The sequence below is a fragment of the Scomber japonicus genome, chromosome 10 (assembly GCF_027409825.1).
Source record: "Scomber japonicus isolate fScoJap1 chromosome 10, fScoJap1.pri, whole genome shotgun sequence".
NCBI classification, from domain to species: Eukaryota; Metazoa; Chordata; class Actinopteri; order Scombriformes; family Scombridae; genus Scomber; species Scomber japonicus.
In genome coordinates, this window is record NC_070587.1 from 1604790 (window position 1) to 1625520 (window position 20731).

Below are 20731 nucleotides of genomic sequence, written 5' to 3' on the forward strand. Positions count from 1 at the left end.
TTTATCCGTCAGGGATCTCTTTACAAACCGCTGCTACTCGACTTACTACCGGGTCAAAGAGGTATGATCACATTATCCCTGTGCTTGCCTCCCTATACTGGCTCCCTGTTACATTTCACATCCATTTTAAAATTTTATTGCTCTCTTTTAAGGTCTTAAACGACCTTGCTCCTAAATACATTGCTAATGCATTGACCTGGTGTGAGCAGGGTTAGGGTTGGCCATTAACCCTTTATTGGGCAAATAATTATATTTGGTAACTTCTGTAAATATCCCAAAATATCCTTCCTTCCTTCCTTCCTTCCTTCCTTCCTTTCCTTCCTCCCTGCCTTCTTTCTTCCCTTCCTCTTTTCCTTTCTCCCTCCCTCATTCCTTATTTCCTCCGTCCTTCCTTCCTCAGATCTAAGTTCAGCTGTTAGGGTAAATGTTCCCTCCTTCTGTCCTTTTTTCCTTCCTTCATCTGTCCCTCCTTCCTTCCTTCCTTCCTCCATCCTTTCCTTCCTTCCTCCCTCCTTTCCTTCCTCCCTCCTTTCCTTCCTTCTTCCTCCCTCCTTCCTTTCCTTCCTCCCTGCCCTCTTTCTTCCCTTCCTCTTTTCCTTTCTCCCTCCCTCATTCCTTATTTCCTCCGTCCTTCCTTCCTTTCCTTCCTCCCTTCCTCCCTCCCTCCTTCTCTCTTTCTCCCCCCCCACCTTCCTTCCTTCCTTTTCTTCCTCCGTCCTTCCTTCCCTTCCTTCCTTCCTTCCTTCCTTCCTTCCTCCCTTCCTTCCTTTCCTTCCTCCCTGCCTTCTTTCTCCCCTTCCTCTTTTCCTTTCTCCCTCCCTCATTCCTTATTTCCTCCGTCCTTCCTTCCTTTCCTTCCTTCCATCTGTCCTTCCTCCCTCCCTCCTTCTCTCCTCCCTTCCTTCTTTCCTTCCTCCATCCCCCTTTCTTCTTCCTTCCTTCCTTCTTTCTTCCCCTTCCTCCCTTCCTCCCTCCCTCCCTCTCTCTTTCTTCCCCCCCCACCTTCCTTCCTTCCTTCCTTTTCTTCCTCCGTCCTTCCTTCCCTCCCTTCCTTCCTTCCTTCCTTCCTTTCCTTCCTCCCTGCCTTCTTTCTTCCCTTCCTCTTTTCCTTTCTCCCTCCCTCATTCCTTATTTCCTCCGTCCTTCCTTCCTTTCCTTCCTTCCATCTGTCCTTCCTCCCTCCCTCCTTCTCTCCTCCCTTCCTTCTTTCCTTCCTCCATCCCCCTTTCTTCTTCCTTCCTTCTTTCTTCCCTTCCTCCCTCCCTCCTTCTCTCTTTCTTCCCCCCCCCACCTTCCTTCCTTCCTTTTCTTCCTCCGTCCTTCCTTCTCTCCCTTCCTTCCTTCCTTCCTTCCTTTCCTTACTCCCTGCCTTCTTTCTTCCCTTCCTCTTTTCCTTTCTCCCTCCCTCATTCCTTATTTCCTCCGTCCTTCCTTCCTTTCCTTCCTTCCATCTGTCCTTCCTCCCTCCCTCCTTCCTTCTCTCCTCCCTTCCTTCTTTCCTTCCTCGATCCCCCTTTCTTCTTCCTTCCTTCCTTCTTTCTTCCCTTCCTCCCTTCCTCCCTCCCTCCTTCTCTCTTTCTTCTCCCCCCCCACCTTCCTTCCTTCCTTTTCTTCCTCCGTCCTTCCTTCCTTCCTTCCTTCCTCCCTCCCTTCCTTTCAATGAGTGTCCTATAAAGGGTTAAGAGCCACAGATGGAGCCTCTCTGCCCACTGAACTCATACACAGAAATGATATGAAACTTTCCTCTTTGTGAAAGCTTTTGGAAATGTGTGATGCATGTTTTTTTAATTTATTTGATGTTATTCATTTTATTGTCTTTACCTTCTTTGTACTCATGTCCTTTTTGGCACTTAATCTCATTTTATTAGCCGTGCCTGTTTTTTTTTATTTCCTTTTGTGTAAAGCACTTTGTAACACTGTTAAGAAAGGTGCTACATAAATAAAGTTTATTATCCCTTTTGTTTCCCCCTTTTAGGCTAATGATGGGTATTATCCAAATTCAGATGATTAAAATTCAATTACATTCCAGTTTCTGGTAAAAACAGGCCATGTTTGTTGGCAGAACACAATACCAGCCAGAATACTTATAGCACAATGCTTGGCTGGGAGACTCTGTCCGTGGGGGTGTGAAAGCTAGATGTAATATTGTCATTTATGCATTTTTTAGTATGTATTCATTTTTGTCGTTCCACTGTTTTTCCTCCTTTATGCCTCCTTTTGTCATTTTGTCTCTAATATGCAATTATTTTATCTTTGCTTGTCACATTGATTTTGTTTTTTTGTTTGAGGAATAAATGCTTATTTACAAAGCGCTTGGGGTATTTTCTCTTTTTCTCCCAACTGCACAAATTTCTGTTATAGGTTTTTACTGTTTTTTCTTTTTTTTTTGTCTGTCTAACATTTTACTTGTGTGTTTTATCACTGTAGAAAAGCCACTGCACTGAAATGAATGAAGCCATCTAATAAAGGCATCTGGTTTAACTGACTTGCTGGTTCCAGTCAGTGTCACAATTTCATAATGATCTTTAAATGTTATGATTTGTTGCGAGGCGAAGACATACACAACACAACACAGCACTGGGAGCTTGTCCCAGAGCTCAACATTAAGACGAGCAGCCAGGCTAATGCTTATGTTTTTGCTTGCTGCTATTAGCACGTTGAGTAATCTGTTCAGTGAGAGGTTGTTTTCCAAAAATTGCGCAGATGGTTGAGCAGGATCAAGAGAAGAGATTCAAAGAAAAGAACTGTCAGTAGTTTTAAGAGAGTATGCACACGCACAAAAAAACAAGGTCTGGTGGGAAAAGATAAGGCCTAATTAATTTCCTTATCAAAATTATGGACTACAAAACAAGAACATCATTTGTTTAATTTAGTATAAAACCGTTGCAGTTCTTCAAGGACCCTTTCAGTGGTGTCTTTGGCCTCCGTCTCGAGGGCTTTTAGCTATCCATCACAGTCAAAAAAACAGGAAGTAAACACACAGCCTCTATTAGGAAACACGGCGAGGGGGGATGATTGACTGGGCTTAATACAGCTACTGTCGAACATCATAACCATGAATCATTCAGTTTCCTTTTTCACAAATTCCACAGCATCGATGTGATTATACAAACACACATTTGGTACCATTCAGCACATGGACTGTCAGAATCAATACACAGACATTATTGTGCTTTTCTTTCTCTCATACCACAACAGCTTTCTCGATAGGATGATAGTAGCCCAAGCCTGAGGCACTGACATATTTGTCTTTGTGGTATCTTGTTTCTTTTGCTTTGACAGTCAGAATTTATATATGTGTGTGTGTGTGTGTGTGTGTGTGTGTGTGTGTGTCTGTGTGTCTGTGTGTGTGTGACATGCACTCTGTGAGGTTCACTGCCTGAGGCTGTGGGAGGAAGACAGCTCAGATACATCTGTGAATGAGGCAGGGCACATCTGCATATGGAGGGTGAAGGCGGCCATGTTTGTTTGTTCTGCTGCGATCCCATGGGTGCACTGATCAAGAGTACCTGCCAGTTGGATTGTGCCAGATGAAGACATGCAGGGCAGAAAAAAACTAAACAAGCACATCAAGTCACTTCTGAGTGCAGGCAAAGAAAAACTGCTTCTTAGATACAGATGGCCAGAAAAACAGAGCTGCTGCATCTTTATAGCATTGCTTTGGTTAATAGATGTGCAACCAGTAAGCATCATCTCTACCCAGAACAGTTTTTATATGTTTTTTCCCACCAGAAGCTGTCCTTTTAAATATATCAGAGTCAGGCAAAAATAACTAACACTTCACAATTGGAGGATGGTAAAGGAAAAACCTGAGAAAAGAAGTAAAAAAAGAATAAGCAGCTTTCATTCAGGACGTGAAGGCTCAATGTACGGTTTTATTAGGATAGAAAAGGATGTGAATCAGATCTTACAGCCTTCAAAATCATCAGATATCAACTCAATTGAATCCCACTGGGAGTTTTTGAAGTGACTTGACAGCCATCATTTAAACTAGTGTTGTAACTAAGGATTGGTTTCATTAAGGGATAAATCTGCCAATTATTTTCCCAATCAATCAATCAATGAGTCATTTAACCTATAAAATACTGATCACTGTTTCCCAAAGCTCAAAATGACTTCCTCATTGTGTCCCAATAAACAGTCCACAACCCAAAGATATTCAGTTTACTCTCATGGACAGACAAAATAAAATATTTACGAAGCCTTTTCTTCAAAAAGCACACAACAAAAAATGTACTGGTCGTCAAATAGTGGCAGATTATTGTTCAATCAATCAATCAATCAATCAATCAGTGTTTTAACTCTAATCTAAACACCAAATGAGTGAATATCTTTTAGGCGAGCAGTGTGTATATATACTGTAATTTAAAGATGTCTTGCATGTTTAGTACAGTTGATCTGGCCTTTTTGGACTTAATTGTTGCTTTTAAGTAAATATTTTTTGGGGCTTTGTTTGCCTTTAATGTACAGGTTCAGTAGAGAGAGACAGGAAACTGGAGGCAGAGAGGGGGAAATGACACGCAGGATAGGATTCGAACCGTGGTCGCCTGCAGCAAGGACTGTAGCCTCAACACATGGGGCGGGTGCTCTACCCACTGAGCTAAACACCGCCCCTTCATCCTAAAACTTGAGAGAAATACCATTGTGGTCTGTAGAATGTATAAGATTAGACAAAATAAGCACTACACTAGTTAATACACCAGTTATATAACCATTGCAGGCATTGCTCCCACTGTGTGTCCTATTTAACCTTCCTGTCGTCCTCCCGGGTCAAACTGACCCAGTCTGTTTTGACTGTTCCTTCTTTCCTCCCTTCCTTCTTTCATTCCTCCCGCCCCCTTCCTTCCTTCCTTCCTTCCTTCCATCTGTTCTTCCTCCCTCCTTCGCTTTCTTTCCTTACTCTCTCTTTCCTCCCTTCCTTCCTTCTGTCCACCCTTCTTTTCTCCCTCCCTTCCTTCTTTCCTCTGTCCTTCTTTCCTTCCTTCCTTCCTTCCTCTTTTCGTTCGTTCCTCCTTTCCTTCCTTCCTTCTTCCTTCCTTCCCTCCTTCCTTCCTTCCTTCCCTCCTTCCTTCTTCCTCCCTTCAATCCTTCAATCCTTCCTTCCTTCCTTCCTTCCTTCCTTCTTCCTCCCTTCCATCCTTCCTTCCTTCCCTTCCTTCATTCCTTCCTTCCTTCCCTTCCTTCTTTCCTTCCTTCCCTCTTTCCTTCCTTCTTCCTTCCTTCTTTCCTTCCTTCCCTCTTTCCTTCCTTCTTCCATCCTTCCTTCCTTCCTTCCGTCCTTGACTCGAGGACAACAGAATACTAATAGTGAGTATATACATTATATATCCATCATCATATCTTTAATTATATCATCAATGTCCGAATGCTGTTTATCTTAATCACTGCCCCCCCCTTCATGTATTAAATATATTTTGTTTGTTATGTCTTGATATGCTCATGCATGTTGAGTAAAGATGATACAGCCCCTTCCAAGCTCTGTTAATTGTGTCATGTTGCTTTGAGAACGTGTTTATAACAGTGTCAGACCCTTTTTACCTCTGACACATGTGGCTAATTGCCGATCAATCTAACATGACTCATCTGTGTGGCAGGGTTTGTCATTGCCAGTTAAACAGTCAAAGTCATTTCCCCATGAGATGTTCATGTCTTGTGAGCGTTGGCAAGGACTAAAACTTTTATGCGTTCACTGCTAAAAATGAAAAGAGCAATATTCTACACCCCCGAGAGATGTTTCTGTTGCGGTGCATTGAAAGTCCACATGCTGCCTTATACTGTGGTACTGGATCCCTGCCAATGATGGTGGCCTGAGGAAAATCCACCTCAGGACTTTGAACAACATCTTTGAAGGGTTACAACAGACAGAGTGCCTTCAAAAGGACACAGTAATAGACAGGGAAGCTTCTTCAGCACCATGGACAGCACCACTGGTCCATGAAGGCAGGTGAAGAGAAGTCTCGGTCTTAAGAGACAGAGACTCGTGTTTGACAGCACTCATACTATCTGTCACTCCGTGCTTTTGCCTCCAGGCAGAAAGAAACTGAGACTGTGACTGTGATGACACATTCATTAGTTTTCTGTGGTCCGAACTGCAGCGGACATTTTTACTTTGTTGTGTTTTGTCCGTTTAGGTTGATAAGTAAATCAGAGCCTGTGAACAAAATGTCTCTGACCCCACATGTATCAATAACTTGTCATACAAGTATTATAATGTGTCATAGTTATTTAAGATGTTAGGTAAGGGACAGAGTTGAAAAGAAAGTATTGAGATGGTATTTCCTTTGAATAATTGACAAAAATCTGGTCACATTTCTTAACAAAAAATACCTTTAGAAACACAGAACCTTATGAATATCTGTGCCTGTGACTATCACACCTGCAGTCTGATTTTATTTACATATAACTAGAACTGCAGGTGTCTTTAAAGTATGTTTCATGCTAAAAAAAACAAATTACAGTTCAGTTGTGTTTTTAAATATTGCCTAGGAACGACATGTGTGAAATCTGTCTTAATCAGCTGGAGGCTTCACCCTTGAATCAAAGCACAGAGCAGTATTTATTAAGTGGAAGTCGAGAGCATAAAGTGGTTTAATCGTTCTCAATCAAGAAGAATTGTTAGATTCCTTAAAACGCTGAGATAACACGACATGATTGTATGAGACAGAAATTCCTTCCTTGACAGTCATGACAGGATAGTACTAAGATGGTCGTAGGCTCTCTTACATCCACTCAGATTGATTAAAACTGGAAATGTCAAGTGAGAAAAGGTTGAAACACAGAGGATCAGATTGATTGTGAATAGTTAACAGTATGTTTTTGCCACCTCAAGGTTGGGAGATTTTAAGAGGAATTGGTCTTGTATTAAAAAAAATCTTTCCACATAATCTGACAAATATGAAAGGATAAAATCTAGTTTTATTCATGGTGAGAAATCCCAGAGACGATGGCAAAAGAGTAATATATATTTCCAGCAGGTACAGCATAAGATCAATGGAAATCCCTGAACCATAGTTGGGTATGACTAGGCAGACTAAAATATACAGCTCAATTTCTTCTAAGCAAACACTGAGGCCACAACTTGGCTCTGGTGTCAGCTTCCTGTACAAACTGAGCAAGAGAGCACACGGACAGCAGTAAACATCTCTACTTTTATCAAATTATTAAAACTCAATTAGCTGAGAGCAAAAAGAAAAAGAAAATAAGATAATTCAATGTTTTAAAATTGCTTCCTGTATTTTAAAAGTCCAGTCACAAACAACTACAGGAAGCAGCAGCAGCTAAAAATTTGAACAATGACGTATCGCAGTTCCTTAACCCTTTATTGGGCAAATAATTATATTTGGTAACTTCTGTAAATATCCCAAAATATCCTTCCTTCCTTCTTTCCTTCCTTCCTTTCCTTCCTCCCTGCCTTCTTTCTTCCCTTCCTCTTTTCCTTTCTCCCTCCCTCGTTCCTTATTTCCTCCGTCCTTCCTTCCTATCCTTCCCTACATCTGTCCTTCCTCCCTCCCTCCTTCTCTCCTCCCTTCCTTCTTTCCTTCCTCCATCCCCCTTTCTTCTTCCTTCCTTCCTTCTTTCTTCCCTTCCTCCCTCCCTCCCTCCTTCTTTCCTTCCTCCATCCCCCTTTCTTCTTTCCTTCCTTCCATCAATCCTTCCATCCATCCTTCCTTCCTTCCTTCCTCCCTTCCTTTCAATGAGTGTCCTATAAAGGGTTAAAATCTAATATGTTGACAGCCGACTCTTAATGCAGCATTTTTCATTTCAAATAGTGCTTTTGGGATTTGTCAGTCAGTCTCAGACCATTTGTGTTGTTCAGTGTCCAACTAAATGGGACACTGTAGATTGAAAATGTCAAACATGTCCTCCTGGCATATTTTAAGTCGAGTGTGTGACCTTCATTACGACTGACGCTGACTCCAATAACAATCACCACCTACTGAGAGGGTGAGTAGGTGCTCGATGGGAGTCCACTTCTTCTCTCTCCTCGTTAGAAATGCTGTTACATGATGTTCTCTTGCCCTTTTTTAACAAATGAAACTTGATTATATAAAGTTATTGACCAGCGAAAAAACAAAAGATAATGGAGGCAAATCGACTGAAGCTCTATTTTGTCAGTTACTCGATGCCATTACCCCTGACGCCTCCTCTCTTCCCCTCCCGCTGAGCTTGGATTTGTCTCCCGCTCCTGTTTGGCCAGCGTATACTTAAAATATAAAACGTATGTGATAAAAGACATCCTGGACTTCGACCTCTCTTCTGCAACCTGATAAGTGCAGCTGCAGAGTCTGGGTCAGCTGAACCAGACGCCATTGAGCTGGACATTAATCTTCATTTTATCATGCAGTGTTCACTATATATCATATTTGCCTTGTACACAATGCACTCCAACCTTTTAAATAATGTATGTTCCCATCCTCTTCTCACTGATAGCTGTGTACTTGGGAGATGTAGAACAGGAGGAGGAAGCATTAACTGGTCTTAAGCATGTGTTTTATAAAAAAAAAAGAAGAGCATTTAACAAAAGAGAACAGACATTTGAAGGCGTTTCTTATATTTAAAAAAAAAAAGAAGATTAAATCAATTTACTTTGGGTTTCGTTTTCCACAGAATTTAAGGCAACAACATCTTTTCCTTCATCTTCTGTTGTCAAGCGAATCAGTCGAGCATAACTGACGCCAGACTTGAGTCAAACTTTTCTGGCAGTCATTAAATTCAACTCGTCGGGTGTATTTTGAATGTGCATCATGCAGTGTGGTCTTCAGAGCTAACCACAAACATCTTGTCTCTCATCTGTGTCATGATTAAATTGCCTTAAAGTATCAATCCCATTTAATTACTGTCATTATCATCAATGAGAAATTACCAGCGCCCAAACCGGCAGGGTTAATTAGGCTTTCAGGGACGGAGAGATTATTTATCTGTGGTCGCCTGCGAAGGGAAGATATGAATTGGGAGTTTACTTCACGTAGAGTCTGTTCAGCTTTACTTACCGCCTCTGTCAGCGTCTCCTTGTTTTTTGTTTTTTTTCTCTGACTCACTTTACTCTCCTGCTGTCACTTTGCCTCCCACCACTGCTGTCTCTCTCATCTGTCTGACTTACTTTGTTTTTTAATCTCTTTGGCTTTCAGTGTGATACACACACACACATATCTGAACGTCCCATACAATCTTACCATGGTCATTCACACCAGCGACGTCCTTTCAAATAAACAAACAAATTACTTTGCCGCTGTCTATTCGCTCGCTCCCAATCCTAACAGATGCTCACAGATCACTGTTTGACCTCGCTTTATTTTTACTTGAAGAATGACTCTAACCTTTTTTCCTGTGTTTCATCAAGAGACAACAAAAAAAAACAACTAAAAAGGATCTCTAACAAATGAATTCACACTTCAAAAGAAAACCAAGGCTCTCCCAGTCCTCTATTCTTTCGAAGTACACCTCCAGATTTCACTGATTAGTCTCTTCTTCTTGGATGAGGGAGTCCAAATCAGTAAGATCGGCCGCTGCGGAGAGTTGTTTGAAATTAAAACGTGCCTACTCTTGGATCTCGATGGCACATGATTGAGAACGACTGCTCAAAGCCAGTCAATTTCTATCCCCTTGTTGCAACCGGAGAAGTGAGTCATTTTCATTCCAACGCAACATTGCATGAGTTGATTCTGGAGTTATATATACGCTTGAAAATAAGAAAGGCAAGGAAAAAACCACTAAGACTAAATAAATCTGCTGCTGCTGCTGTGTTTCATCAGGAAGAAAACAGCCTGCACGCATGTGAACAGGCACCAGACACCAGACACCAGACCCAGACCCAGACCCAGACCCAGGCTCCACTGATTCAAAGGGAACAAAACATGCAAACAATAACTTACTTCTTGGGTGGCACCTGTCCCACGTTGACCCGAACACAGATGACTTTGCGAGTCTGCATTCCCATAGAGCAGGGCCCTTGACCGTCGCCGCTGGCACGGACACCCACGGAGGTATTGAGGGATGCGGCAGAGGGGTCTTCGGTGCAAGGCCCCCAAGGTCCCGTCTGCCAGTGGTAAACCGTGCAGGCGTGTTCGTTACAGTTCCGCACCTCCTGAAGGGCACTGCTGTTCGGACACAGGGCGCCACCTGGGAATCCCAAAACACAGAGAAGGTGAAAATTTGCAAGTGTGAGGAAGACAATTATTCTCTTATGCAGGAAGAAAACTCAAAAAGCTCCTTCCTTACAAAATATTTACAAAGCCAATTTTTAAAAGAGTATTTCAGATCATGCATTGTTTACAACCATGTTTACTAGTTTGCAGTCTTCTTCTTCTACCCTGCTGTGTTTCTTCATTACAGCCAACTACAGATCAGTGTAATAGTGTGAAACTATTGGCATTTATTACATCACCTGTGTGCATGTCTTCATGTTCATATACCAGACAAACTAAACAGGGATTCACTCATTAAAAAAACCTGCTATGTGGCACCACTATAGAGCCATAAACTCCACAGGGTACCTTTAAAGCTGCACTATTTAATGTTCTTATGGATTAAAGCACTATGTGTAATGTGAAAGGAGTTGCTTGCTCGTATCAACAAACCAACAGAGGATCATTTCCTGACTGCAGTGCCCGTCAGCTAAACAGAGCTTTTTATAATCTTTCAGCTCATTGTTTTGGCTTTCTTTGCCCGCAACGTTACTGTTTTGTTTCAATCTCACCCCCCTACACCCCCCTCCACCCCCCCGGACCTTGTTTCCAGCCGCAGCAGGCATCGGTTTTCAACAAAAAACAGCTCTTATAAACCTACTGCACACCATACCTGTCGTCCAGCGCTGACAGCAGACATGCAAAGTTAGAAACCTAGTGAACACAGTGGAGCATTAAACAGCCAACATGTTCCTGCAGGGGTTGTTGTTGCATAGCCACAGCTAATGAATGCTTATGTTTCTCTGTGTCTGCTGGATTTGTACAAAAGGAAACTATTTGCTATCAATTTGTTGTAACTATTGAGAAGATAATATGCAAATGATGTGGTTATAGTTTGCTTCCTCAAAGCAGCGACTCAAGACCAGACACGTGTTCAGTTATCTGCTGTTCAGACATGAAGCTTACTGTAAGTGCATTTTCATCATGTGGTGTAATGCTGCAGGAAGGAGCTGTGCTAAAGGAATAGTTCAACCATTTCTGGGGAAATATGCTCATTTGCTTTCTGGTGAAAAGTTAAGATGAAAAGATTAGCTTAGCATCGTGCAGAGAAAGTAACTTTGCCTGGCTGTGGCTTTGTGCTAAGCTGAGCTAACTGCCTGCTGGCTGCAGCTCCATATTTAAACTTAATATTGAAACTCCTGAATATGTGAGACCTACTGTATAAAATCTACACTCACACACATAAGAAGACCTTTCCTTCAGTTCAGCTGTGTAATAAATATATTAACATGCCAGAGGAAGCATTAGCTGGATGTGTGATTTCAATATTCTGAAGGTGCTGCCTAAAAATCTATTTAAGCTGCTGAAAAGCACGAGTCTGAATATGGATAACTTTCCCCACAAATCTTTTGACCTTCTTAAATTACTCTTTTTCTGTTATATGCATATGAATTCATGTACATGCAGTATTTTTCCACCACTAATAAAGAATCTGTTCAAAATCCAATCCAAAAGTCTATTAACAAATGTTTGTCATTAGTTTTGTTTGGCAGTCTGATCTCCACATTTTTTATTTAACACTAAGTGTCACTGAACCTGATTTAAAGGGTAAATTTGCTGTATTACTTTTTGGCAAACATAAAAAAAAAATATTATTGTAGTTATAGTTGAATGCTGTTTCCATGCCAACCCTAACCCTAACCCAAAAACACCAAATGAGCAACAATTTGACAACTATTGTGGCATGTACTGTATATAAGTTTAGTATAATCTGTGACATATTACATATATTATATTACAGCTGCACATTCATATCATTTCTATTAACCCTTTATAGGACACTCATTGAAAGGAAGGGAGGAAGGAAGGAAGGAAGGAAGGAAGGAAGGAAGGAAGGGAAGGAAGGAGGGAGGAAGGAAAGGAAGGTAGGGGGAGGAAAGAAAGAGAGAGGGAGGGAGGGAGGAAGGGAAGAAAGAAGGAAGGAAGAAGAAAGGGGGATGGAGGAAGGAAAGAAGGAAGGGAGGAGAGAAGGAGGGAGGGAGGAAGAACAGATGGAAGTAAGGAAAAGAAGGAAGGATGGACGGAGGAAGGAAAGAAGGAAGGGAGGAGAGAAGGAGGGAGGGAGGAAGGACAGATGTAAGGAAGGAAAGGAAGGAAGGACGGAGGAAATAAGGAACGAGGGAGGGAGAAAGGAAAAGAGGAAAGGGAGAAAGAAGGCAGGGAGGAAGGAAAGGAAAGAAGGAAGGAAGGAAGGAAGGAAGGAAGGATATTTTGGGATATTTACAGAAGTTACCAAATATAATTATTTGCCCAATAAAGGGTTAATACTTGCATTGGTATGTTTATATTATTTTTTATTTTACTGTAGATACTTAATAATCAAAGAAGTCTACATACATACAGATGTGATTCACGACAGACCACACATATGTGCTTTCATCATGCTGGCAGGTTTGTTCCCTGCAGCCTTTCATGCCCATGAGGGGAGCTGAAATAGTTTGACTCCTACTGAAAGTCACAGATCAGACTTGTAATGTATTACTGCACTGTGTACAACATCCATATATTGTGTGTGGGGGGGGGGGGGGGGGGTTTATCTCTCTCTTTGTGCTCGTGCTTCTCATTTCTCTTCTGATGCAGTCCGTCAGTCTGTCAGTTAGTTGCGGGGTCGATGGACTGAAAGACGCCTCACCAGTTTAGAGTAATTGCCGACACTTAGGGCTTTCAGCAAAGATTGAGAGGAAGTGAGGGACTGTGATTCCTCCTCACCTGTATTTTGCAGTTTGACTTGACACAGAGAGAGCAAGTTCGGTAATGAGCTGCAGTGTAAACACAGTTGGGCCTGAATCACAGACTGCCAACTCAGACAAATCTCACCCTAATGGTAACTGAGAGTGACTTCTTTTCTGCTGACTGCTCCATGTGCCAGTTCTAGCTGACTAACAACATGGCAATGCCAGTCCCAACACTAACATGACATGGTGCCTTTAAATGAGCATGAGCATGAGCTGTAGCTGATCAATGACCTAGAAAAAGCTGTATGTCTCACAATGGTTGAAAAATGTTGAAGCAGAAAATAGAGAACATAAACCAGACGATGGTGGTAACAAAGAAAATCCAGCATATCTGAGTTATTTAAATGTATTCATGTTTACAGTATTAATTACTCATTTTTATGGCTAATTTATAAAAGCACTGGAATCATTTAGCATGCATGTTGAGTATCATTCAATTGATGGGTGTCAAACAGTAACAGACACTTGGGCCTCCTTAAGCTCCACCATCATCATCACCATGGAATTAAATATAAGCAGTTATGCTAACTAGGTCATTAATTAGGCTTATTATTGTATTAATTAGTAAACAGTGGTGGTTGAATGCTAAGATGAACCCTGTATCTTAAAGCTCTGGGTACTTCCTATAGTCTCAAGGAACTGTTATTTTTATTTTCTTCATTAACCCTTAAACAGACAACGTGCACCAGGAGATACAGACTCTTTAACCTTCCTGTTGTCCTCCCGGGTCCTTCCTCTGTTCTTCCTTCCTTCCTTCCTTCCTTCATCTGTCCTTCCTTCCTTCCTCAGATCTAAGTTCAGCTGTTAGGGTAAATGTTCCCTCCTTCTGTCCTTTCTTCCTTCCTTCATCTGTCCTTCCTTTCTTTCTTTCTCCCTTCCTTCCTTCCTTCCTCCCTCACTCCCTCCCTCCCTCCCTCCCTCCTCCCTCCTTTCCTTCCATCTTCCTCCCTTCCTTCCCTTCCTCCCTCCTTTCCTTCCTCCTTCCCTTCCTCCCTCCTTTCCTTCCTTCTTCCCTCTTTTCCTTCCTTCTTCCTTTCCTTCCTTCTTCCCTCCTTTCCTTTCCTTCCTTCCTTCTTTCCTTCCTTCCTTCCTTACTTGAGGTGCAAATGACATAACTAGTAAGGCCTGTTTAAGGGTTAATATATGCGATGAAGGAGCTCCAAAGTCTTTCAGGGAGCTAAAAATCGAATCAGATAATCTACAACGCAGCTCAGAAATCTGTGGTGACAAGACAAAGCTTGGTTTTAGGTTTTATAGGGTAAACATGTTCACAAAATTTGGGTCAAACAGGCTGAAGTATATGGGTCAATGACGTTTTTTTTGTTTCCATGTGCCAAATTTAAAAGGATTATAATTTGAAAATAAACATATGAATAACTTGTACACATTTTTTTGTGTGTGGACTCTCAGCATCAAATTTCTGCTTTTAATCAATTTTGAGAGAATATACTAGAGCAGGGGTGTCAAACTCATCTTCATTCAAGGGCCACATACAGCCCAATGTGATCTTATGTGGGCCGGGAGGAAGGAAGGAAGGAAGGAAGGAAGGAAGGAAGGAAGGAAGGACGGAAGGACGGAAGGAAGGAAAGAAGGAAAGAAGGAAGGAAGAGAAGACAGGATGAAAAGATGGAAGGAAGAGGAGAAAAGACTGTAAGGAAAGATGAAAGAAAGGAAGGAAGGAAGAAAAGATTGAAGGGAGGAAGGACAGATGGAAGGATGTAAGGAAGAGGAGAGAAGACAGTAAGGAAAGATGAAAGGAAGGAAGCAAGGGAGGAAGGACAGATAGAAGGAAGGAAAGACAGATGGACCCATACGTTTCCTGTGTATTCCCCAATCATTCTAAAGCTACCACTACATATCTACAGCTACTTTATTTCTAGTCTAATCAAAGATTTTTTACCAAGGATTTCTGGAAACTTCGGCACCCGTGTAAGACCTTTAGGTAAATACAGATGTTAAACAGTTAATGTGACATAAAGTAAAAGATTCAGTACATTAACTAAAACTACTGCAGAACAACGAAACACAGCTACAACAATCAAGCTATTTCACACATGGCTAACGAGGCTTGACTGTATTACAACTGACTGAGCAAGTTTTCAATCAATTAGATACCCTACAGCTGTTATAATAATTTATAATTTAGATTTTTTGGAGCTCAAAACCAGGCGGGGGGTTCCTGTCCTCTGAAAAGAAGCCAATGTGGAAGTAACTTAGAGCTGCATTCTATCAAAAGGCCACCAGGGGGCGACCGTCTCTATACAAGTCAATGGAGAATTCACCAACTTCTCACTTGATTTCTAACCTCAGTAAACGTTTTCAAAATGTGTTTATGGTCTCAATCGCTAGTTTAAAGCCTTCTTCAATGCAGTATGATGTTCATTTGGGACATTTTGGCCTCCCTGATTTTATATGTGACGATAAAGCAGGGTATGCATTAGGGCGTGGCTACGTCCTGATTGACAGGTTGATTGACCAATGTCCTCGAGATCCAGCCCTCGCAACCAATCGCAGCCTCCCCGCTCCGCCGTTGGCCCCGCCCATACGTCCGTTCATGACTCCGCCTCATGCCCATATAAGTAGAAGCCGTGTTTTTAATTTTTCCCAGCATGCACCTGAAATTTTCAAGATGGCGCTGCCATAGATTCAATACTATTGGCTTCCGAGCAGCAGTCCACAAACCAATGGGTGACATCACGGATGTTACGTGTTACTATTTCTTATATACAGTCTATGCTCAAAACATGCAAACTATTTAGATGTTGCTACTTGTAGACACATCGCTAGAGGTTTAAAACAGCTACCAGCAAACTTTAATTACAAATGTTACCCTCCATCACTGTGATCCACGCCACAACCATCGCAGTGACTGTGAGGGAAAGACACACACACACACACACACACACGAGATAAGACACAGAAAAAGAAAAAAAAAAAGTTTGGTGACATGACAAAAAGAAAGACAGGCTGACAGACAACCTAATGCACACAGAGATTTAAAACCAGAGAGAACAAGCATACACTGAGGAATTATCTTGGAAACAGATAAAAAAAAAAAAGAAAAAAAAAAGGAGTGAGTGTCGTCGGGTGATGAGACAGACCAACAGAAATAATCACCAGCACAGATAAGCAGACTGTTTGAGATAAGGACAAATGCACATGCAGACAAGTGTGAAATCCAGACATTCAGTGAGTGACAGCAAAGGACAACTTGAAAGGCCATGACTAAGCCAATACCCAGAGCTCATCTACATAGATTCCCTACGCCGTGTAACAGTGGACAGCCGGCAGGTGGAGGCTCACCTTCCCCGGCATTGTAGGCCAGGATGGAGCGGGTCCTCATCTGCTTGCCCTCGATGGTTTTACTGGAGCAGGTCTGAGAGCAGGTGGACCAAGGTGTCCATTCGCTGAGCACACAGTCCCTGGAGCAAGGCACCTGGCAGGGGACGGGCTCTGGAGCCGGGGCAGACGAGCACTGATTTCTGTCCACCTCCTCTCCTGAAGAAGAAAGTTAGAGAATATAACAGGATTAAAAAATGAGTGGAAGGAAGAAACCTAGACAAAATGAAGCTGGGACATATCATGCAGATGTCCAGGTCTATATTTATACTGTGCAGCTCTAATTGAATATCTTTGCATGATTAAGAGTATAAGAAACTCCTTATGTGTCTTATACAGGCCTTTTAAGCAGACCCTCAGTTCAGCCTCTTGTCTGAAAAAGGCCGTTTTCGCTCTTAATAATAATAATAATAATATACTTTATTTTGTATAGCGCCTTTCATGAAACCCAGGGTCGCTTCACAATAACAAGAAACACACATTTAGCAAAAGCCTGCAGGAACAACAGAGATTTAAAAGAGTCGGTGAGAGTTGGTGCTAGGTGAATGTTAGGAGGGAGCGAGTTCCACAGTGTAGGAGCTACCAACCACACTGGAGGCCCTGCTCCCGAAGGTTTGCCTTCTGGTGCATGGGGGGGGTGGGGGGTGGGGGGTGGGGGGTGGACAGGAGGCCCAAGTCGGCAGAGCGCAGGTTTTTTAAGTTATATAGGCAACATTTTATGTACCGTATTTTTCGGACTATAAGGCGCACTTAAAATCATTTAATTTTCTTAAAAATCGACAGTGCGCCTTATATATTAATTCTGGTTGTGGTTACTGACCTCGAACCGATTTTATGTGCTACACGGAGACACAGAGCCTTGGTGTTGAACTCATAGCTTAGAGACAAAAATAATTAAAAGGTTTTTGCTATGTTACACTGATTGGTTTGTGTTGTGTATCATCTTAAAAAAACTTCAAAATGTTAAAACTTTCAGATTTGCTTGTTTTGTGTCTCCATGGTCTCGCTCCACCACTGCTGAATGACTTCATACAGAAAAGGTCTGTTGGAGGTTTGAGCACCAGGGCTTGTGCTAGAGGTGACTGTGAGATTCCCCGCAGACACACCACGTTTGGGAGGAATGTGTTGTCTGTGGGGGTGGGGGGGTGGGGGGGTGGGGGGGGGGTGGGGTTAGGGTTGGGGGTGGGGGTGGGGGGGATCTGGAATAGTCTTCCCTCCACAATAAGGGAATGCCCCTTATACTCTTCTTTTAAAGGAAACTAAAACAATGGCTGAAAATTAATCAAAAATGTGACCATTAACCCTCCTGTTGTCCTCGAGTCAAGGAAGGAAGAAAGGAAGGAAATAAGTAAGGGAGGAAGGAGTGAGGGACAAAGGAAAAGAGGAAGGAAGGAAAGAAGAACAGAGGAAAGAAGGAAGGGAGGAAGGAAATGAGGAAGGAAGGAAAGGAGGGAGGAAAGGAAGGGTGGAAGGAGGGAGGGAGAAAGGAAAAGAGGAAGGAAGGACAGAGGACAGAAGGAAGGGAGGAGGCAGGGAGGGCAGCAAGAAGAACAGAGGAAAGAAGGAAGGGAGGAAGGAAATAAGGAAGGATGGAAAGGAGGGAGGAAAAGGAAGGGTGGAAGGAGGGAGGGAGAAAGGAAAAGAGGAAGGGAGGAAGGTAGGTGAGGAAAGAAGGAGAGAAGGAAGGAAGGAAGGAAGGAAGGAAGGACGGAAGGAAGGAAGGAAAGAAGGAGAGAAGGAAGGAAGGAAGGAAGGAAGGAAGGAACAGTCAAAACAGACGGGGTCAAAAATAAACTATTATTACTATTTCAGATTATAAATGTGTTTCCATGTAAACTTTGTTACTTAGAAACAACCATCTGTGTTTCAGGGTAGGAAATGAGCTTTTTGTTGGTATTACATTAAAACAGTAGTAGAGGGAATATTTGGAAAGGTGAGTGGAAAGACATTTATTTAGTTTCTGGTAATTACTGATGGCAGCTTTTGCTCTCCCTGTTGTATTTACATGTAGATTGTGATACAGATGAAAGTTTATTTTTATCATTATTTATCTTATTTGTACCACTGAGGGGTTGCATTTCATTGTACAGCTGTGCAATGAAAAATAAACTCAATCTATTCTGTCCCCCCCCCCCCCAGAGGACTGCATACCTCTTTATTACCATGTTAATACTTCAGAGCTGCAATATGTATATTCATTATCATTTTAAATACACATTGTCACCTTTTCTTAATTGTTTTATTGATATGTTTACTCAAATGCAGTGGCGGTTTTTGCTATGGGCGCAATCTACTTGGGAGGAAAGGAGGAAGGAAGGAAGGAAGGAAAGGAGTAAGAAGGGAGGAAGGGAGGACAGAAGGAAGGAAGGAAGGAAGGAAAGGAGTAAGGAGGGAGGAGGGAGGAAAAGAGGAAGGAAAGGAGTAAGGAGGGAGGAAGGAAGGAAGGGAGGAAGGAAAGGAGTAAGGAGGGAGGGAGGGAGGGAGGAAGGGAGGAAGGAAGGAAGGACAGAAGGAAGGAAAGGAGGAAGGAAGGAGGGAGGAAGGAAAGGAGGAAGGAAGGAAAGGAGTAAGGAGGGAGGCAGCAAGGAAGGAAGGACAAGAGTAAGGAGGAAAAGAGGAAGGAAGGATGGGAGGAAATGGGGAAAGAAGTATGGAAGGAGGAGGGAGCAAAGAAAGAAGGGAGGAGGGGACGAACGAAGGAAAAATTAAAGAAAGAGGGAGGAAGGAAGGAAGGGAGGAAGGGAGGAACAGTCAAAAAGAGACGGGGTCGGTCCGCCCAGGGCGCAAAACTAGCCAGGACCGCCTCTGCTCAAATGAAACTCACAGTGTATAATGTTGCTTCTTCTTCATTGGTACATTTGAGAAAATACTATATGTACCAACCAAAGAATACAAAACCAGAAACTTGAGGGGAAAAAAAAGTCAATTTAACCCTTTATTGGGCAAATAACTATATTTGGTAACTTCTGTAAATATCCCAAAATATCCTTCCTTCCTTCTTTCTTTCCTTCCTTCCTTTCTTCCACCCACCCTCCCTCCTTCTCCCCTCCCTTCCTTCTTTCCTTCCTCCATCCTTCCTTCCTTCCTTTCCTTACTTCCATCTGTTCTTCCTCCCTCCCTCCTTCTCTCCTCCCTTCCTTCTTTCCTTCCTCCATCCTTCCTTCCTTCCTTTCCTTACTTCCATCTGTTCTTCCTCCCTCCCTCCTTCTCTCCTCCCTTCCTTCTTTCCTTCCTCATCCCCCTTTCTTCTTCCTTCCTTCTTTCTTTCTTTCCCTTCCTCCCTCCTTCTTTCCCTTCCATCCTTCCTTCCTTCCCTTCCTTCCTCCCTTCCTCCCTCCCTTCCTTTCAATGAGTGTCCTATAAAGGGTTAATGGAGGAGGAGAAGACACATATAAAAAGTGCCAACATGTACTTGTGCCAATGGAGGACACTCTTGGTGGGAACTTGAGCGATGAGAATAAACTTGAAGGCTCAAAGATTCCCTCCTGCAAGAATTTCATTATCACCCTAAAAACTTCACGATGGAGCAGCTGAGAAAATGAACAGCTGTGCTTCTTAATTGATGGCGCAATGTCAAGCACACAACCCGTCTCAAATCGTGACGACGTGTTTGTTTTTCTTAAGATGTCTGTTCTCTGTAAAGACAACTTTTGGGAAGGATATCTTCTAAAAACTGGCACAAGTCTCAGCTTGGCTCTATGTGATCGCCTCATACTTGAAACTTTACAATAAGAGCACAATGCAAAATGTTTTCTAACCAACATGAAGTGAGTGAGTGAGTGAGTGAGTGAGTATACTGCCAAGAAAAAGCTTCAATTTATTATTTATCTTTCTTCCTTCCTTCTGTCCTTCTTTCCTTCCCTACCTCCCTCTCTTCCTTCTTTCCTCTGTCCTACTTCCCTCCCTCCAACCTTCGTTTCTTCTTTCCTTTCCTCCCTCCCTTCTTTCTTCCTTTCCTCCTTCCTTCCTTTCTCATTTTCTTTCTTCTTCCTTCCTTCTTCCTCCCTCCTTTCTTCCTTTCCTCCTTCCTTTCCTCCCTTCTTTCTTCCTTTCCTCCTTCCTTCCTCTCTCATTTTCTTTCTCCTTCCTTCCTCCCTCCTTTCCTTCCTTTCTTCTTTCCTTTCCTTTCCTCCCTCCTTCTCTCTTTCTTTCCTTCCTTTCTTTCCTCCCTTACTTCCTCCATCCCCCTTTCTTCCTTCCTTCTGTCCTTCTTTCCTTCCCTACCTTCCTCTCTTCCCCTTCTTTCCTCTGTCCTTCTTCCCTCCCTTCCTCTTTTCCATTCTCCCTCCCTCCTTTCCTTCCTTCCTTCTTCCTCCTTCCTCCCTTGACTCGAGGACAACAGGAAGTACTGTGCTAACCTTCTTCTAACCCTTACATACTGTTCAGGGGCAGTTTTGACATTTGTAGCATCTTTTTTTGCCCTTCTGTTCTTTTTTGACGTCACTTGATGTGAAACAATTGTAAACCAGCTCA

The 20731-nt window shown here is 42.5% G+C and overlaps 1 protein-coding gene across 1 annotated transcript in view; it reads right to left on the minus strand.

The window, feature by feature from the left end:
- LOC128366644 (thrombospondin type-1 domain-containing protein 7A) overlaps nt 1–20731 on the minus strand; it is a 230626-nt gene that overhangs the window by 111497 nt on the left and 98398 nt on the right. The window contains 2 exon segments of the mRNA XM_053327378.1: nt 9873–10119; nt 16223–16417. Of these exon segments, the coding sequence (XP_053183353.1) occupies nt 9873–10119; nt 16223–16417 (442 nt within the window).